Genomic DNA, 21,992 nt, shown 5'->3' on the forward strand with positions numbered 1-21,992 from the left:
CCCCATAGGAATATTCTATGGCATTTTTTTGAATGGCAAAATTTTTGCCATAGGCAAAACCCCATAGGAATATCCTATGGCATTTTTTTATGGCAAACCTATGGCAAATTTTCCTAAGGGTATTGCCTATAAATTCGTGCGAAACATGTAATTATTAAGAAACTACAGTACGTCTGATAATTTGGTTTAATTATTATAATATACTAATATAATACCTGATATAACAACTATTCTATATTTACATGATATATCGTCTAATTTAACCAATCGTCGAATTTATATTATATGTCGTCTAATTTAACCAATTGATACTTCAACAAAAACAAGTGAAACCGATTTCAGTCACATAAAGACAATAAAGCTGTATAGTATCATCTGATAATTAAGATTTTACATAGAATCTTTATAGTGCGACTAATAATTTGGCCAGGGACTGTAGAAATTTACTCGGTATTTGATAATCGGTGATTAATGTTCCGAAACCAATAAAAAAATTATTTTCGTAAAAACTTTACACAATAATTTTTAATATTTACAATTATTCAAAATATGGTCGATGGTTGCAGGTTCTTGTAGCAAACGATATAATTTTAGTGAGTTTTATCCTAAAGAACATGGAAATACATCATTTCAACATAGAAACTAAGTAAAGTGCCGGAATTTGCTAGAAAAGCAATTTTTGTGCTACTCTATTTAATGTTTTTTATGTGCCTAAATTTTCTTAAAAATTACGTAGAAAGTATTTGAAACAAAAATTAAACGTATTTTTGCTCTTACAACAAAAACCAAAAAGTTACAGTTATCTAAAACGATATTTGTTTGCTAAAATAACAGTTTTTCAAGAAAATTTGCTCGAACTATAGTACTAAACATAATATAAGTAAACTTTCCTTTTCTTTCAACTAAAACACTCAACCAGTATATATTTTTTGTTGTTGTAGAAAAGAGGAAACTTCTACCATTAATTCTCCCACAATGTTTTCGACATGATAGCTTTAAACAAACTAAATTAGTCTACCAAATACTGTAGATGGGGGTAAACTAGGTTAAAACTCGTCTGGCGTCCAGGCTAATAATTCGATATATCCCGAGGAGAGTTGTCGCTGGGTAATAGGATATTGTTTGTTTGAATGCCGAGTGAACGTTGATATTTAGTGATGGGTAGTTATTCGTCTTAGTGCTTGATTGCATTTGCGAGGAGGATATTGTTTTATACATTTCATTTCCAGTTGCTGTTCACTGGGGATTACGAATGTCTTCTAATTCCGAACGCAGAATTAAACCAACGATGCAAATCATTGTAATGATTACATATGGTTGGAGATTAAATTTACTGCAGTGCAAAATTGTACGACAAAATGGGAATGCGAGAATGATTAGAATTTTTGATTTTCATCAAGGTTGGAAAAGTTTAAATGAAGCAAAAAAGACTAGAATAAATTAAATTCTGTAATGAGTGGTTTTTTATGGCACCAAAATTCAAAATAATTCGTCGGTGAGTTTTTTTATTTTATTATTTTAATTCTGGATACAGCTCGAAATGTGTGTTTAAGAAATTGGGCGTAGCCCTGAATGCGTGATAAAAAATGGTCATAACTAGAAATGAGAGTTTAACAAAACGGACATAGTTCGAAAAGAGTGTTTAAGAAAATGGACACAGTTCTAAAGGATACCTTAGGAAAATGGACAGGATTCGAAAAAGGTCAGATTTCGAAAGGGGTGTTTAAAGAAATGGGCGAAGCTCGAAATATGCATTTAAAAAAATGGGCAACGTCAGAAATGAGTGTTTAAAAAGTGGATACAGCTGTAAATACATGTTTAAGAAAATGGACATTGTTCCAAATGAGTGTTTAAGAAAATGGACACAACTCGAAATGAGTGCCTAAAAAATGGACATAACTCGAAATAAGTGTTTAGGAAAATGGACAAAGCGCGAAATGCGTGATTAAAAAATGGACAAAACTTGAAATGAGAGTTTAAGAAAATTAACATATTTCGAAATGAGCGTTTAAGAAAATAAAAACAGCTAGAAATGCATGCAACGAAAAATGGACAGAACTCGAAAATGGACATAGTTCGAAAGTTAAAGGGAAAAAAAATGGGAAAAGCTTGAAATACGTGTTTAAGAAAATGAATAACGCTAGAAATGAGCGATAAAAAAATGAACATTGTTCGAAATGCGTGTGTAAGAAAATGAACATGGTATTCGATTCTGTTTTCTAAACTTCTTTTATGAAAACTGTTCTTTTTTTAAAGAATTAATAAACAAATCTAAATAAATTTGTAATGTGATATTTGCAAACATTGCACATTGCCGTTTGCACATTTTTTTTTTAAATTGATATTTTTTGAAAATATATTAAAAGTCAACTGTTCTTTATACAAGCCTGTTACGGATCCTATAAATTAAAAACGGCGGTGTTAAATTGGCGTCGTATGATTTAAATTAAAAAAAAAAACGCTTTTATCGCTTAGTGTTCTGAAAAGGAAGGGATTTTTGGAGAGTTACATCTGTAATATACCCAGAAGTCTGGGTATATTACAGATGTATATTACACCTCGTCATCATAAGTCTGGGTATATTACACCTCGTCATCATAAGTCTGGGTATATTACACTTCGTAATGATTAGGCTTAGTGTTTAAAAAAGTGAGAAAAAGTTAGAAACTCCTTTAGTTAGGTCTTAAATAGGAGAATGAGTACAATGGTTAAAATTTTAAGAGATGCAAGTCGTGCCGGAGTTCCAAAAATAGCAAGCGATTTGAAAAAATAATTAAAGAAGAATGGAAATAGAGATGCGTATTCTGTATAAGAAATTACTCAGCTTCGAAATTAGATACAAACTTTGCTAACAGATGGCGCAACAAAAACTCTTAACGTTTTCAAAATATCTACATTTTGTGGCAACAACGCAGTCAGAAAGGACATCTATGCAAAAATTTCAGTTGGATGGAATGTTCTAACAAAGCAGAAAATAGTGTTTAATAGTTTTTTCAACCGTCATCTGTTGACGATTTTTGTAACTAATATTGATATTTTAGAAAAAAAAATATTTTCCTTAACAGATGAAGATGCATTTTCCTTTTTATTTCAGTGTTTCTTCAATGAATTTTTCAAATCTTAAATCATTTTTTAAGACATATTATTTTTCAGATGGAAATGATTCAATGTATGCTTGAAAAAAATATATTTAAATATTTTTTAAGTAAAACTGCGAATTTGTTTTCCCACACGGACTCTTCGATGACTAAAATTTAAAAAATATATATAGAGTAGGCAATTTTGTGGAAAAAAAAACATTTATATAATGGTGCATGGACAAGGATAATTAATATAAAATAATACAAATTATATTTCGGAAGAAGAAAAAAAAAAGCGTTCGTAATGTAAGATTACTCCTTTTCCTAAAATGCTTTTATTTCCTACTTCTATGACTCATATTTTAGGATTTCGACACGTTACCTTGGCAACGAGTTTTGGTCTAAATTAACAAACCAGGAATTCTTCATTTCTGAAGAAGAAAATCAATATATCCAGGAAGAAATTACTCTAATTTTATTTTCCCCAGGAAGAGTAAAATGCAGAAAATAATTTTACTAAACAAACATTTTATAAAATCCTTTTTAGAGTAAAAATAAATTAAAGTTTGTTGAAACTGCGAATATATAAAAACCATCTCCGAAGCAAAGAAGGCAGAATTACGACAGGAGAAACAGTTATAAAATTCTTATTTATTTTACTTTTTATTTCTATTTCAGAGAAGTTTTTTAATAATATTTCTCGTATAAAATATGCATCATGTTAGGTTAGAACCAAAAAAAAGTAAGAATTTTCAACTAGCTGAATTCAGAAATAATTAATATAAGGCTGAAAAATTGGTTACTTGCACTTCAAGAAGATATAGCCACACATGTGATCTATGGCATCAACGCCAGCTAATCCTTAGCAGCAAAATGGCGTACTAAAGTTGAGCTAAGTTACTCTACATAAGTTAGAATGTTAGTTAACGATAAGTTAATTAAATATAGAACCGTATCGCACATCGAAATAGTTGAAATATAATTATTTTTCTTAACTTAGATTTATTATTTGTTTATCTTCCATATGGCTTCATGCCTGCCTTTGTGTTAAGTCTCTGTGCAAATATATAGTAAAAAAAAATGAAATCTCTGAGGAAGAATCTTTGTGAAAGAATTTAGAATGTGTCACTTAAAAGAATTGATACTTGGCGGGCTTTACTCGAAATGGAAAGAACAGCTGCTAACGTAAACAAATGCCACGTTTCAACAACCAATCAGGATCAAGATACCTATACTACGTCACTTGCATGTATCCCATTGTTTAAAAAAAGTGGTTTAACTCCAATAAGGATATCTAAATTTTACTCCTCTATACTAGATGTCAGTTTACAGCGATTCTGCTAGACTTTTAAAGTAGCAGGTCTTCGGGAACCAGAACTTCCGAATTTCTAAGTCATTTTTTTAAAAAACTAAAAGCATGTCCGTACTAGAAAGATACAAATCTCTATTTTGGAGATATACATACAAATAAATATTTTATGAGCAGGAAAAAATTTAATTGAATAATTATTCAGTTATAGTAATTCAAAGTAATTAAAACCGAAATTTCTCGATCGATTTAACTCAAAATTGTTTTCCTTTTCTTCTTCTGAAAAAATTCAAGTTAAATTAGATGAATAAATTTAATAATAAGATCTAGCCTAGTTTAATTAATATCTAGTTTAATAAGAGGAATTTTTTTTCTCTTGTGATAAAGGATTTATACACGTACCCCTGGGACATGTGATTCCTTCCCTTATGCTATATATTGCCTCAGTAGAATCGCTGCACTTAGCTATGTCATAAAAAAAATCACTGGGAGGGGAGGTGAGTGGAAACATAAACATTGCTATTTAGACAAGTGAGGAAGTGTTTTCCATGTATTTTTCTTTTAAGATAATAAGAAATAATAATATATAAATAGAATAGAAATTACAATAGAACTTTTCTAATAAGAATGCAATAATAAGAAATCTTTAATCAGAAATAGTAATATAGAAATAGAATAAAATATAGAATAGAAATTTTATAATAAGGATTTAATGATAAGAAATTTAATAAGAGGATAATAGGAAATTATAAGAATGTAATAAGAAATAGTAAAAAACAATAATATAGAACAGAATATGGAATAGAAATTTTACCATTACAATTTAATAATAAGGATAAGAATTTCTCTTTCTCGTGATGGAGAATTACGCGTATCCCTGGGATGCGAATAAATTTTTTTTTTTGGTCATCCCCACCCGATTTTCGGTGCATTTGCCCCTATATATAACTTCAATCCTATATATAAGCAAATCCCAACCCTATATACAAGAAAAATCGCTGCATTTAGCTGTTATTTTGAAATCACTGAGAGGAGGGGAGAAATCGTAAGCATTGCTATTTAGACAAATGAGGAAATGTTTTCTATGCATTTTTCTTTTAAGCTGAATCGAATGAAAACAAAACCAAGTCAGCAGAAAAAATTTAAAAGCAGTAAAGCAGCTAAAATATGCATACAATTGTTAAAATTAGAAAGACTTATTAACAACAATAAAGAAGATAAATTATGCTTCATTTCGATAAAATATTCTGAATCGAAATAACTGTGTTTTTAAACAGAGAATTGAAGAAAAAACACAATTATCAAAAGTAGAATAAATTGCCCAAGTTTAAAGTAAGGCATAAAAACTATAGGTGCAATATAAGTAAAATTAAAAAAAAAAATAGCAACTTCTTTAAACAATAATATAGATTCGAAATAAATATAAACAATTTAATATATAAATAATCAAAAAATGATATTTTTAATCTCTATAAGTTTAAGATAAATTTTACGAAAAAATGCTTTGTTAAAATATAAAAAATGTAGAGATTGTATAAATTATAATAAGTTTAAAACTTTCTTATTCACAAAATTAATTTGTAGTGTATCAGACGCAGTAAAACAGCGAAAAGTAATTCAATCTTGAAAATGAGAAACGCTGTTGCAACTTTAATATGTTTAAGAACAATTTTACCTAATAAACTTTTTAATATGTTACCAAATTTGAGATTTTATAAGAAAGGAGACCTTCAGCTACATCAATCACTTATAAATTGATCGCTTATACGAACTTTGATGTTAAAAAAATTAAAAACCAAACAAGAATGCAATTAGAATTATTGTTCTGAGCTCTAAATATAGCATATAAATTAGAGCTATTGACATTGAAATATTATTACAGAACTTAATAACTTCATCTCAAAATTAAAACGATTAAACTAACATTTTTTAACATAATTTTTATTAAAATAAAAGTAATTGTTTTCGACGCAATGCATTAATATATTGTTTTAATCCCGATACGTTTATATTGATTTAATCCCGATGCGTTTACATTGTTTAAATCCCGATACGTTTAAATATTGTTTTAATTCCAATATTGTTTTAATTTAAATTGTTTTCATCTCAATAAACATATAAACGAAATGCTAACTGCAAAATTAGAAAGACTGTTAGGACATTTATGCTTACTGTCTAAATCTAAAATTTAAAATAGTAATAGAGTATTAACAGCCAGAAAACTAATTTTAAACAAAAGAAAAATTTAAACATACAGTAAAAATATACATAAAATTATCAACAAATTAAGAGAGATTGCATTATTTTTATATGTTTAAATGAAATCTTAGAAATTGAACTAAATGCTAACAATATTAGCAGCACTAAAACATAGAAACGAAATGCAATGTTTAAAATTAANCATGGCTCCCTGCGATTTTTGGCTTTTCCCAAAGCTGAAAATGCCACTAAAAGGGACCAGATTTCAGACCAGAGAAGACATTATGCAGAATGCGACAGACCATCTGAGAGCCATACCGAAGGAGGACTTCCAGCGATGCTTTCAACAGTGGCAGAAGCGTTGGGAGAAGTGTGTGGCAGCTCAAGGGGACTACTTTGAAGGGGATTTGTATTAAATAATTTTATTATAATAAACGTTTATTTTATGAACAAAAGTCGGATACTTTTTGATCACACCTCGTATAAGCAAATCCTAACCCTATACGTAAGCATATCCTAACCCTGTATATAAGAGCATATCCTAACCCTACATATAAGATAAATCACTGCATTTAGCTGCTATTTTGTAATCACTGGGGGGGGGGAGGAGGAATCGTAAGCATTGCTATTTAGACAAATGAGGAAATGTTTTCTATGTATTTTTCTTTTAAGTTGAATCGAATAAAACCAAAACCAATCCAACAGAAAAAATTTAAAAGCAGTAAAGCAGCTAAAATATGCATACAATTGTTAAAATTAGAAAGATCCATTAACAACAATAAATAAGAGAAATTATGCTTCATTTCGATAAAATATTCTGAATCGAAATAACTGATGTAACTTGGTTTTTAAACAGAGAATTGAAGAAAAAACACAATTATCAAAAATAGAATAAATTGCCCAAGTGTAAAGTAAAGCGTAAAAACTATAGATGCAATATTGGTAAAATTTAAAAAAAAAAAAAAAAAAAAAAAAAAAAAAAAAATTTCTTTAAACAAATTTTATAGATTCGAAATAAATATAAACAATTTAATATATAAATATTCAAAAAATGACATTTTTAATCTCTATACGTTTAAGATAAATCTTACGAACAAAATGCTTTGTTAAAATATAAGAAATGTAGAGATTGTGTGAATTATTTCGAAACAATTATATAGATTCGAAATAAATATAAACAATTTAATATATAAACATTCAAAAAATGATATTTTTAATCTCTATAGGCTTAAGATAAATCTTATGAACAAAATGCTTTGTCAAAATATAACAAATACAGACATTGAAGGAATTATAATAAGTTTAAAACTTTCTTATTCACTAAATTAATTTGTAGTGTATCAAACGCAGTAAAACAGCAAAAAGTAATTCAATCTTCAAAATGAGAAACGCTGTTGCAACTTTAACATGTTTAAGAACAATTTTACTTAATAAGCTTTTTAATATGTTACCACATTTGACATTTTATAAGAGATGAGAGCTTCAGCTACATCAATCACTTATAAATTGATCGTTCATACGAACCTTAGTGTTAAAAAAAAAAAAAAGAAACAAGAATGCAATTAGAATGATTGTTTTAAACTCTAAATATAGCATATAATTTAGAGCTACTAACATTGAAATATTATTACAGAACTAAATAACTTCATCTCAGAATTAAAACGATTAAACTAACATTTTTTAACATAATTTTTATTAAAATAATTGTTTTCGACGCAATGCGTTTATATATTGTTTTAATCTCGATACGTTTATATATTGTTTTAATCCAAATATTGTTTTAATTTATATCGTTTTAATCTCAATAAACATATAAACGAAATGTTAACTGCAAAATTAGAAAGACTGTTAGGACATTTATGCTTACTGTCTAAATCTAAAATTTAAAATAGTAATAGAGTATTAACAACCAGAAAACTATTTTTAAACAAAAGAATAGTTTAAACATACAGCAAAAATATACATAAAATTATCAACAAATTAAGAGAGATTGCATTAATTTTATGTGTTTAAATAAAATCTTAGAAATTGAACTAAGTGCTAACAATATTAGCAGCACTAAAACATAGAAACGAAATGCAATCCTTAAAATTAAAAAGTCTGTTACAACATTAATGCATTAACGAACAATCTTGCATACTAAATCTACAGTTTGAAATTATTAATAGAATATAAACAATCAGAAAATTATTTTTAAGCTAAAAATTAATTTAAACTCTCACCAAAAAAGATGTATAAAATTATCAACAAATTTAGAGCGATAGTATCAATTTTAATATATTTAAATAAAATCTTTGAAAATGAACTAAATTCTAACAGCAATATCAGCAATAGAAACGAAATCCAATCTTTAAAATTAAAATGTCTGCTATGATATTAACCAAAAATGTAGTTTTAAGATAGTAATAAAATATTAACAATTAAAAAAAATATTTTTAATCAAAAGAATAATTTAAACAATCACAAAAAAAGTATAAAAAGTTATCAACAAATTTAGAGCGATTGTATCAATTTTATATGTTTAAATAAAATCTTAGAAACTTAACTAAATGCTAACAATGTAAGTAGCAATAAAACGCTGAAACGAAATGCAATCTTTAAAATTAAGAAATCTGTTACATCATTAATGCATCAAGGAACTCTTACATCATTAGTTTTAAATTAGTATTAGAATATAAACAATCAGAAAATATTTTTAGACTAAAAAGTAATTTAAACAAAAAAGGTGCAAACATTATAAATTTAGAGCCATCGTAGCAATTTTAATATGTTTAAATAAAATCTTAGAAACTGAACTAAATGCTAACAGTATTAGAAATAGTAAAATGCAATCTTTAAAAATAAAAAGTTTGTTACGACATTAATGCATAAACGAACTAACATACTTAAGATACAGTTTTAAAACAGCAATAGAATATAAACAATCAGAAAAATATTTTTAAACAAAATAATTTAAACACTCACCAAAAATGATACATACAACGCTTGCTAGTCATCAAGAGTAGATAACTATATATCAAAAGATTTTTAAGTTTTTTTTTATCTACTTTTTTGAATGCTTTTTACGTAATTTATTTAATCCAATGTAGTCTATTGTTTGAAACAGCCATTTTTGCACTTTGTTGACAAGAGATAAGAAATATTGGTTGTCAAGGGTTGCTTTAATTTAAATTTATTTTCCTTTCCAGGTTACCATAAGGAATAAATTAAAACTAGCTTCCGAATTCTGCGTAGCTTAGAATTTATCCTTGATAAAGAATTTTTAAGCACGAAAAGTGCATTTAAATATTTAAATTTGATTTTATTAACTGAAAAATATAAAAGTGTAAACATTCTTCGGGAAAACGACTCTAGGCATATTGTTCTTGAAAAATAAGATTTTTTTCAAATTGTAATTTTAAATATTACATAAAATATCACAGAATTTCATCCATTTCAAATAATATTTAGCTTGCAATTTACATAATAAATTATGATTTTATTTAATAAAATCTGCGAAAAAGCTCTTTTGTTTTCTTGAAGTAAATATTTTTCCTTGATAACTTGATTTTAAACATCTTTAAGAAAATCTTTGAATTTTTTTGTTTTGCATTTGGAGTAAACTAGATGACGATTTTAAATATTTTTCTTACAAAAAATACTCGATTAGAGAAATTAAATTTTTTATTTATTTTACTTTGGAGTAAAGGATGTTAATTAATAATCTCTTAATTAATGATTAAAATCGCAGATATGACTGAACCTTCATATTGACAATGATTTCAATCCTTTTGTCTTTAATTTTCAGATCCAAAGATAATTGAAATGATAGTTTCAAAATAAAATGAGAACTTCATTTAAATAAGCTGATGTCAATCAATTAGTCAAAGGAACTTATTTCAAAAAATCCTAACGTACATTTCATATTAATCGAATTAGTAATTCGCTGATTAAATGAATTAGTTGATAACTTCAATTAAATAAGTTAATGCTTATCCATTTAGTCTAATTAAATCATTAAAAAAATCGAATTTATTTATTTGAAAAAGTTGTTTTAAGTTAAGTGAGTGCGTTTAGGTAAGTTGATGTCAATCAGTTAGTAAAATGAATTTATTTAAAAAAAGTCGAATCTATTTCTTTGACTGAGCTGTTTCAAATGAATTTGAATATTTAGATTCTCACAAGTTTGTTGAAATCGACCGATTATCAAAGTTGCATTACTTTTTAATAGATTTATTTCAAACTGAATAATAAAAGGCTGATAATCAGTTTAGCGATCAGTGCTTTCAAATAGTTGATTGGGATCACTAATTAAAATACTAATTACTGGAATCACTAAAATGGATTCATATTTTTATTCGAATCACCTTTTGATCAGATTCATTCTAGAACAGAGATTAGATATTCTAGATAGAAAACTATTGATATCTAGGTGGTTACTCTAGATCAGCCCTTAGGCAAAATTATAACTTAGAAGTTTAATAAAATCATATATTAAGTGAAATTTCAGCCAATTTTATTAAATCTGTAGAGAAACTTTCAGAAGCTATTTTACTATTTTAAAAAAAAAACTGCATTTTTTTAAACTTGGTAACATAAACCAAAATTTTCCGATTCCAACTATAAGGGGTTTATAACTGAATATTCTAACTGTTTACAAAATATCACTAAGTTTTTAATTAAATGAGAAAGTGGTGTTTACAAACACTAAAATTCACACTTTTCGTTGAAAAATGAGCTCCATCAAATTCTGGCAGGATATTTCGATATTTCATTTGAATAAAACATGCTCTCAAATTCAAAATATTATGTTCCTAAAATATGACGAAACTAAGTTCTGCAAATATAAATGGGAAAAATAGTTTGTTTATCCTAAAAACATTCTCTGTTATATTAATTTAGTAAAACATTATTTAAAATTAACATAATTAGTGTGAGCCAGTTGATTTGAATTGCTGATTTAATTGGTCATAGAAATCACCAATTCTTAATTGGAATCACTTTATAATCTGGCCTATTCTATAATATTCCGTTGTTTAAAGTATCTAGTTTATTATTTTAGGCATCTTAGCCGATTATTTTACATTTCTAGTTGAATTTACTAGATATCCAGCTGATTACTCCGGAGCTGCGGTTTACAAAAAGTGTTCCGCGGATTCCGGGGGATTCTGAGATTTAGGATTTTTCTTTTAATCTAGTTATATTTTTTGAAATCTGAAATTTGACTGAAACCTGATTTTGAAACCTATTAATTATCCATTATTTGTTTAAAATTTCGATTATTTTTAAGAAAGTATGCAAGTAAAATACTAGTTCCGTGGAACAAAACTTGGGAACCCTCTAGAGAAGTTGGTAAAAAATTTGCAACTAAAAAGTGTAATGAAAGTTAATTGCATGTTATTTGAATAACATGTTAAATGAAATATTAACAATTCCAAAACGCGTAAGACCATAAGAAAGTTATTTACAAGACATATTTTTTTTTATTTTATCGAAATTCACCCTCTGTAATAGTTTGGCTGAATATTCTATTTATATATTCTATCCATTACATGTCTTCAAACTCAACATTTTGAGATTTCCCAAAGATCTCATAACATGTTATTCAACTAAGCTCTTCAATTAAATTCGAAAGTGAAGTTTACGAAAGCTAAAATACCTTCACTGAATATCAAAGAACATTTTTTACAAAACTTGGAAAAACCGCTATAGAAATTGGTAAGAAATTTATAACTAAAAAGTATAATAAAAGTTAATAGGAGAACATGTTATTTGAAGAACATGTTAAATGAAATATTAACAATTCCAAAACGCGTAAGAACATCAGAAAGTTATTTACAAGACAAATTTCTTTTTAAAAAAAATTTCCCCTCCGTAATAGTTTGGCTGAATATTCTATTCATAAAGCAGGCCATTACATGTCTTCAAACTCAACATTTTGAGTGTTCCCAAAGATCTCATAACATGTTCTTCAACTAAGCTCTTCAATTAAATTCGAAAGTGAAGTTTACGAACGCTATAATACCGTCACTGAATATCAAAGAACTTTATTTAAGAAACGCATTTGGATACCGAATAGTGAAAAAGATAAATACTTTAATATTTTATGACCAAGTTTTTAGGGGCAGACCATTAAAGAGGCTCGGAAGATAAATATTTGATTCTCGAATCTACTATAAAAATGTGACATGGAACTGCTATTTCAAATAAAAACTTTTTTTATTTCTTTCATCGTTGTTTTTTCCTCTTATCATAAGCCATAAATTCACAACAAGGAAGGTTTTACTGACACTAAATTTATGTTCAAAAACAGCTGACACAATAGGAAATATATGAAGATGTCTCCATATTTACAGCAAAAAAATTTAATAAATTTGAATTAACAATAGGATAACAAGTTTTATTGATATTAATTTTTTTTTAAAAAATGTTTTCAAACAGCTTAATAGTTATGCATACACGATTGAAAGTTTTTTATTAAATGTTTCTATTCGATGTTAACACCAACATTTTCAAAGCATTTCAAGAGTGAAATGTGAAACCACAAAAAATTGGCTCAGTGTGAACCACAAAAAAGTACTGTAGTATTCTAAAAGAGATATTTGCGCAAAGGTTTTGCATTGATGGCATTTTTTTCATTAAATATTTTAAATTCGTTGTTTATACCAACATTTTAAAAGCATGCACACTAATTTGAATGGCTCAGAGTGAAATGTGAAACCACGAAAAATGGCTCAGTGTGAACCACAAAAGAGCATTCTACTATTCTAAAAGAGACATTTACGCAAAGGTTTTGGGTGACCACTTGGATCAGTCTGCGTAGGGACCGAGGTTGTGCGGTATTGGTCCTCGCTAAACTGTTCTACCGTAAAGTGCTCGACTTCGCCTGCAGGTCGGTAGGCTACCGAAGCTGGGGGGCCATTCCCTCCACAGAGGATCAAAATTGTGATGGCATGTCTTCGGATCATCCTCAGGGATGCTTCCTAGACCGTCGTCAATAGCCCATTGTGCAGCTTTAGTGCGATGTAAATGAACTACAACAACAACAGAACAAAGGTTCTGAATTGATTGATTTTTTTAATTAAATGTTTTAAATTTGATGCTTAAACCAACATTTTAAAAGCATGCAAGTTAATTTGAATGGCTCAGTGTGAAACCACAAAAAAGTACTGTAATATTCCAAAAGAGACATTTGCGCAAAGGCTTTGCATTTCCTTCTAAGAAAAGAACTAAATTGTGGAAATGAGATAAGTTACAGTTGAGCACATTACAGTCCATATCGTGAAAGTTCAAAAGTTTGTTTCTATCCTTTCTTCACTAAATTCTTTTCCCCTATACCTCCATTTTTTGGTTTCGCCAGGTGTTATAGGTGTGGTTGTTGTTTAAAACATCAAGTAATACTAAAATCATACCTCGTATGTAGTCTTATATCGCACTGGTATGATATAAGAACAACTTATTAACTACCAAACAGGTAATTTTTCAAGCTTTTTAAATTGTAGTACACAAGTTACTGTTGTAAAATTGTCGAGAACTATTTCTTTACCAACTTTCACCCAACGCGAAATTTCCCGTCCCGCGAGTGCAGTTGTTCGTTTTGTAATAAGACTGAAACAACTGAGAACACACATACACATCCTCCTTCCATGGCCTATCACCTAACCCCAATTTTAGAAATTTATTTCTTAACGGCCAGGATAGGATTGGTACGTAAGTTCGACCCTGGTCAGACGACGTGGACAGTGCTGGAGCTGGTACCCTTCTCTCCAAACTTCAACACCCCAACCAACTACTGATTTAACATGCACTTTGCTGTGTATATATGTCACGGCGAAAGACCGAAATCGGTGGTTGTTGACTTTCACCGGTGAATGTCGACAAACACCAAATACGTCGGTGAAAGATCGAATATTTCATTACATTCTTTTACATTCGGATCCTCTCCGGTGTATGTCGACAATCACAGATATGCTTTGGTGAATGTCCGAAATATTTATTACATTCAATATGATATGAATTTATAAGTGGATATAATTACATTTATTCGATATTGTAACCCTACACTGATGTTTTTTTAAGGTTAAGTGCCACTGCCCGGTTTATATTTGCCCGATACTCCAAACACTGATGTTTCTTCTAATCTATCGTCAGTAAGTATTACAATATAGAATAAATATAAATATATCAAATAAATATAATAATATTAACGATTAAACTAATATAAAATTGGATATAACAAATATTTCGGACATTCACCAAAGCGACTATGTGATTGTTGACATTCACCGGTGAGAGTCAGAAATAAGAGTATTCAGCAAATATTTCGGACATACACCAAGCGACTACGTGAATGTCGACATTCTTCAGATTTCGGAGTTTCACCGTAACATATACACTGGTTGTTTAGTCGATTGCCAGAATCGAACCCACTACCCTGAGCTCTCCAACAAGCGGTGCTAGCGACGCCTTAACCGAGTGTACCACCAAATCGCAACAACTGAGAACAAGATTTAAAATGATTTAACTATTCCTGGTCTTAAGATTTAATTAAACTGACTTTTTTGTTGCCGAAAACTACAATGTAAACTAATAATTCAAAGATTTCATACAACATTTCTCATAAACTATTTTTTTTAATGGCGGGCACTTGAGGGTTGTCCCATTGGCCACAGGAATGCCAGAACTGCTACTGTCTTCTCGTTGCCCAGTGTGCACCTGTGGCGAAGCCACGGCGGTGGAGCAGCGTCGCCCACAACCACAACCCGTTTATAGGGTGGGTCACATTCACACACAAAGGAGAAGGGACAAAGGAGAAGGGAGAAAGCAACATCCATGCCCTGAGCAGGATTCGAACCCGCGACCAGCGGCTCTGTAGTCAGGCACGCTAACCACTCGGTCACCAGCTCATTACAAACTAATAAACAATTGTTTCAGTCTACCTATTCAATTTACATCATAAATATTCGATATTTTTGAGATTTAGGAAGCAGGTGAGACAAATTAGGTCATTTGAAGACCTAGCAAAAATAATTCATTTGTAGTATTTACTGAACAAATATTACCAGAAAAATAATACACAATCACTCAAGTTTTCTTAATAATTATATGAGATTACATTTAGGCACCTTTCCGATATTTTTAGTTAATTGGTGATTAATTCTATGAGATATTTAGTTGATTGCTTGATATTATTAACTTAACTCTTTTATGTCGAAAAATAAATAAATTCTATTAAATTAATTTCCTTAACTGTGATAATAATTTAAGCCAATTGATTCTTTGTATCTTTCATATTAAAGTTTTTTAATTGATAAATGATTAATTCAATCAAACAATTTGCTGATTGTTTGAAGGAATTAACTTGATTCTTTAAATATCGGTAAATAAGTGAAGAACGTTTTGCTTTATTTTAAGTGTACAGTAACGTGCATCCAACAACGACATTATTTCCACTTTAACGAGAACTAGTGGTCGAAGCAACATCTCCTAGAAGAGGGAAGGCCTTCGCACTGATCGCTGCAGAAATCCGAAAGAACGAATGAGCATTTGGAAAAAAAAACAAGAGATGTCACATCCTTGGAACTATTAAACTGCACAAAAGAGGGAAACAAATGGGCATTCGGGAAAAAACAAGAGATGTCACATCCTTGGAACTACTAAACTGCACAAAAGAGGGAAACGAATGGGTATTCGGGAAAAAACAAGAGATGTCACATCCTTGGAACTACTAAACTTGCCAAAAGAGGGAAACAAATGGGCATTTGGGAAAAAGAGATGTCACATCCTTGGAATTACTAAACTGCACAAAAGAGGGAAACGAATGGGTATTCGGGAAAAAACAAGAGATGTCTCATCCTTGGAACTACTAAACTCAGGGGCCCCCACCAGGGGGGGAGGTGGGCGCACGATGCGCCCACCTAAAGCTTGGGGGGGAATTTTTACACTAAATAAAACGAATAGTTTGGGGGGGAATTTAGACGGGAGAATTTTTTTTATAGTACATAAATAAAAGAATATATTTCAAGAAAATATATATATAAAATATATATATATACTTTTATTCTTTATATATATTCTTTATATATAAAAGAATATAAAGAAGAATTTATAGTACATAAATAAAAGAAGCAACTGGCCATTTGACAAATGGTATCAACTGTCACTCTACTGAGTATCAAGATTGAAGAAATTGATTGATTTCGGTAAGTGCAAAAAATATAAATTTATATTCTTACAATTAATTATTACCAATATATGTCACACATTTATTTGTGCTTTTTCCCCTCTTTAATTCAAAACTATTTACTCTTTGTAGTCAAGGGCTTCAAAATTATTAATAATGTTTTTATTATTTTTATTACTACAAACATTAAAAAATTTTCAGTATTCATTTAAAATATATTGAAAACAATGAAAAAATCTAACATTTTCGTTAATTTAATATAATTACCATATGAGGTAAAAATGTTATTAAAATCACTTACAGTTAGTTTCTCGTAGTTGGAAATAGAAAAGAAAAAGAAATGATCGCTAAGGATTAGAGCAAAAAAAAAATGAATAAATGAATAAAAAAAAACAATATTTTTTCAACACTTATTAATTTATAACGTTACGTGTTCTTGTGAGTTAAGATAAAGCGCTTTTTTATGGTTTTCTCTGAATCTCTCACATTTATATGTAGCTAATTTAAGAAGAAAAAAAAACTTCATTTATTCGATAAAAAAATGCAAAAAATAAAAATTGATACATTGAATTTAAATAATTTATATTTTACAGTTAAAACGTGGAAGGCCTTATTTCACGGAATGTTATTTTACTGAATGAATAACTAATTGAGTCAGTTAAAATGTTCATCCAATTCTGCCTTATTTATTTAAATGACGATTAATTTCCCTGTTTGGACTTAATAACTTTAGCATTTTCATTTCTTATTATTATTTCCTTATTATTTAAATTTCATTTAATTTGAATTATTAATATTTAAAATTTTAGTATTTGTAAAATTTCAGTTTCTAGATGGCAGCATTTTCATTTCATTTAATTCATTTAAATTTAATTATTTCTCTAATTTATTATTGTTTTCAAGGAGTCACCACTATTTTTAAAAAAGCTAAAAAGTAACTTTTTCTTTCCTCACGCTTTAATCAGCTGAGTTCGTTTTCTCCTGTTCTGTTCATGTTATGTTTGAGCGAGTGCTAACGTGTTTTCGTTCTTGTGCTTGTAAAATGTCAACGACACCACAGTGTTAATTTCAACTAATTAGTTTAATTTCTGGGACCAGCTCCCGCTCAATGCGATCATCATTAAGTCATTTGCTAAAATTAAAAGGGTAAGAAATTAATGTTATTTTGTTTCGATTTCATTTAGTCCTGAGTTACTTATATCTCTCTCGTGTATTAATTATCTGATTAATAATTTGGTAGATAGTAATATAATTATTTGATTGTTAATTATTGATAAATTTAAAAAAATATGTAGCAAATTTAATTAGAGTTTAATATGTTGAATAATAAATTGTTCTTATATATAGATAGTTTTGATTTGTCAAATTTAAATTGCTAGTATTTTTTTTTTCAAATGCATTTATAATTCTGCTCTATTGATTAACTATTGTGTAGTGGATAGACATTGCAGATCGAGTCCCAGCTAGGGCAGAGAAAAAATTCTCGAAAATAATACGTTATGTTAGAATAAATTAAGAACACCTAAAAAGACATTAATTTACTTTTTTATATTTTCTAAAATCTAAATATAACAATTAATGTGTACGCATTAATTACGTATACATTACATGAGATCATTTAATTTACTTTTTTTAATTTCTAAATACAACTTCGAATATTAATAATAATAGTAAAATTTAACACTATTTTAATATCATAGAGAATATCAATTTTACTTTACCTGCCTTTGCATTTTTGACATATAGTTCTGCTCCACCCTGTATTTTCAATAGTATGTGAGTTTATAAATATTTTTAACTTTCAAAATTAAAAAAGCTTAAAGCTTGTTATTTAATATACTTGTTGCATTTTTACTCATAAAAAGCTTTTCTTTCTTTAAAAGTCATACTTTTATTATTGCTCTTTATTTTTCTGTTTGTATATTTAAATATGTCAAGTTTAAATCTTTTCGAATAATATTTTTGCCCATTCTTCTTTTTATCATTAAATAATTACACTTATTTGTTACATATAGATATATTTACATCGTTAAAATATTAAATTTTTATTCTAAAAAAAGTTTTCTCTATTTCGTAGAAAAAGTCATATTTTTATTACTAGACCATGCTGTATATACATATAGTTAATGAGCGAATTATAAATCTTTTCGAATAATAATTTTGTCCATGCATCTTTTTCTCGTTAAATTATCACTTTTATATGTTATATATATATATATGTATATATATATGTNTCTTAAAATGAATTGTTTCAAACTTTATTACTTCTAAATTTGCTTTTTATTTTCTTCTGCTTATGGTTTATGCTAATATTTTTTTCTTGCTTAAAGGTAAAAGCTACAATTGAAGAAGGTTATTTTAGAGGTGAGAAGTTTTAAATCATTATATTACTTTTCTAGCATTAAATAAGATAAATTATAAATGAGTAAAATACACGATGTTTTTTAATAAAAATGACCCGTAATATGAATTCTTAGAATACGTTTCAAGAATGAATTAAAAAATGTATACACATTTGGGGGTACAGATTTATACTTAAGCAGAAAAAAACGCAATTTGAATCCACGGCAGCAGAATTTTTTTTACACCTCAACAGCGTAATTTAACATGTATGTTGCAAAAGTAGCACATAAAAAAGTCAATTATACATAAAAACTTCATGTTGTTTAAATTTAAGTTAAATTTTACAAAATGATACTAAAAACGGAACTGTTACTCTTTAATCTGTAACCAAGTTACAGAATTTTTTTTAAAATCTTTGCGGTGTTTTTTTTTTCAATTCAGTTTAAGTTTAATTAGAAACAAGCATCAAGATGTTTTTAAATAAAGTTTCAGCAATTCCTCCCTATTTGCTCGTTTGCTTTTTAAAAACAAGACTTAAAAGAACATAATCTGCATATGCTGTAAGAATCTAGGTACTGCATTAGCAAAACAGGATGTACTTGATCTGCGATAATACTTAATACTTGGACTTTCATGCGTTGTTTCACAGGCATCAAAGGACCCATAACGTAGCTTCCACCAGCTTTAAGTGTTACTGCAAAGCTATTTTTGCCATATCCGAACCCTGGCATCTGCATGGTGTAATTGAAAGCCTGGTCTGCATGGTTTAACTCTTCCAGTCATCTACTATCCAATCCTTACGCTTCTTTGCAAACTGGAGTCGTCAGCTCTTGTTTAAGCCTGGCAGCAAAGGCTTTCAAACAAGTCGTCGGCTCCTATAGCCTATACCAGGGATGACGAACCTTTATGCACCAACGTGCCATTTTTCAAGAAATTGTTTAATGAGGTCATAGACGTGCCGTCAAATAATTTTGACTATGTGACTATTGGAAAAATAATACCAAATACTATCAACTCAAAACTCTTTATTTACTATGAAAAAAAAATTTTTTTGGCAATGTCTCAGTTATACGCGTAATTCAACTTAAAGTAACATCAGTGTGACTTCTGCTGTTGCAGATTAGATGACAAATAACTTATATTATCTTATGACTTGTAAGATCTTATAACTTGTAAGATGTTAGTTTAAGCAGGACTGTAATTTTTTTTGCTAGTTATTTATTGTTGGCTTGTTTTTTGTGGTTATTAATTGTTAATTTTTTTAATTAATAATTGTTTATTTTGTTCGTTTTTGTGAATTTTAATTTAATTGTTTCATATGCTTCATAGTGTAATAACATTTGTGGAATAACAATTCATAGTGTAATAACAATTGTGATCGGCGGTGGCGTGCCCAAAATATTGTGTCTCGTGCCATAAATGGCACGCGTGCCATTGGTTCGCCATCCCTGACTTAGATATTCAGAAAAATTGATTCCTGTACTTTAGTGGTAACATGCACATTGTAATTCATCGACAGTTTAAGAAAAAAAAGAAATAATTTAAGGCACTTTAACGGATCACTCTAGCTAATGTGCACATTACTTCGATCTGCAGAATAATTTATTCCTTTGTTTCAGTTGTAAAATGCATATTGTAATTCCTCGAGAAATTACACCTTAGACTGAAATTTAATAGTAAAAAATAAGACGAAAAAGCTCCACGAATAAAACAACTGCAAGCCATCTCATTTTTTTTTTTAAAAATACTTAAACTAAAATTTATTTTCCTAGTCATATTGTTAGTAGTAGAAATAAATAAATAGAACAACTTTTAAGTTCCAAAAATTCCTGTGCCACTAAATAAAAACTCTGAGTAGCTTACGAATCTTGATCTTCGAAATAAGATCATGGACTTTTTCCATATCCTCTTATAAAAATCGAAAACTAAAAAAAAAAGTTGTATAAAAATAAATATAAAAGCATAAAAAGAACTTACTTTCGAATGCTGTTCTGTTAGGATCCACCCTGTATCTAGCGAATGTATTGTTAGTGCTCAACTTTTCATGGAATACTCTTGCCAGATGTTCGACGGCGATCTTTTCGGGAGATTTTATAAGATAAAGAATGAAATCTACTTCGACAGAGCGGGAATTCTTCGTTCCACTGGAAAAGAAATTCGAATGAAATTTTAGAATGGTTTTTATAGCATACACTCTTCCGTGGTTTTGGTTATTAACATTGACTTTAGAGAAAAGAAAGGCTCTCATGCGGGCTTAAAGTGTTTTTTGAAAGTTGGAAAAAATAGTTCGGCAAACGGTTGTTTCAATGGTCAAATCACATTTTTTAATAATGTTTGGTTTATTGCATTCTTGGTTCAGACATTTTTCAGTAGATTTCGCGATATTTAATATTTTGTATTGATATCGCGTCGTAGTACGATATTTAATATTTTGTATTAAATATAGTGAAATCAACTGAAAAAAGTCTAAAAAAAGTGTCTGATTTTTTTTAATTCGCACCTGCTTTCGGAAGGACTTATAAGCCAGCAGACTTACACACCCCGTTTTACTTTTCCCTTGGTCACTTGGGGTTTTTCTCACAAGTATAAACAAAGAATAGGACTTCTCGGCCATTGCCCGAGTATATCTTAAATTGTATTAATTTTAAGTTGATCGAAGTTTCTTCAGAACGTCTTCTTGGAAGTTTATGGAATTGGCTCAAAGAGTTAGACTACTTGGGTATTAGAAACAACAACAAAAACATCACACCTAGAACGCATATAATGTAGTCAATATAATCGATCATCCTCACTGCCAGGACTCACTTCAGCTCTATGGCCACCTTTCAAACACTGGTACAAGCTTTCCCCCAAACGTGCGTTGGCTGTCAACGAGGTAAAAGTTGGATCATCACATTAG

The 21,992-nt window shown here is 28.9% G+C and overlaps 1 protein-coding gene across 2 annotated transcripts in view; it reads right to left on the reverse strand.

Annotated features, from left to right (window-relative positions):
* LOC107456559 (serine-rich adhesin for platelets) overlaps window positions 1-21,992 on the reverse strand; it is a 199,613-nt gene that overhangs the window by 16,643 nt on the left and 160,978 nt on the right. For both annotated transcript variants that reach the window (XM_043044187.2, XM_043044186.2), the window contains exon 6: window positions 21,071-21,237. In XM_043044187.2, the coding sequence (XP_042900121.1) occupies window positions 21,071-21,237 (167 nt within the window). The remainder of the gene's footprint in view (window positions 1-21,070; window positions 21,238-21,992) is intronic.

The sequence above is a fragment of the Parasteatoda tepidariorum genome, chromosome 9 (assembly GCF_043381705.1).
Source record: "Parasteatoda tepidariorum isolate YZ-2023 chromosome 9, CAS_Ptep_4.0, whole genome shotgun sequence".
Classification (NCBI taxonomy): Eukaryota; Metazoa; Arthropoda; class Arachnida; order Araneae; family Theridiidae; genus Parasteatoda; species Parasteatoda tepidariorum.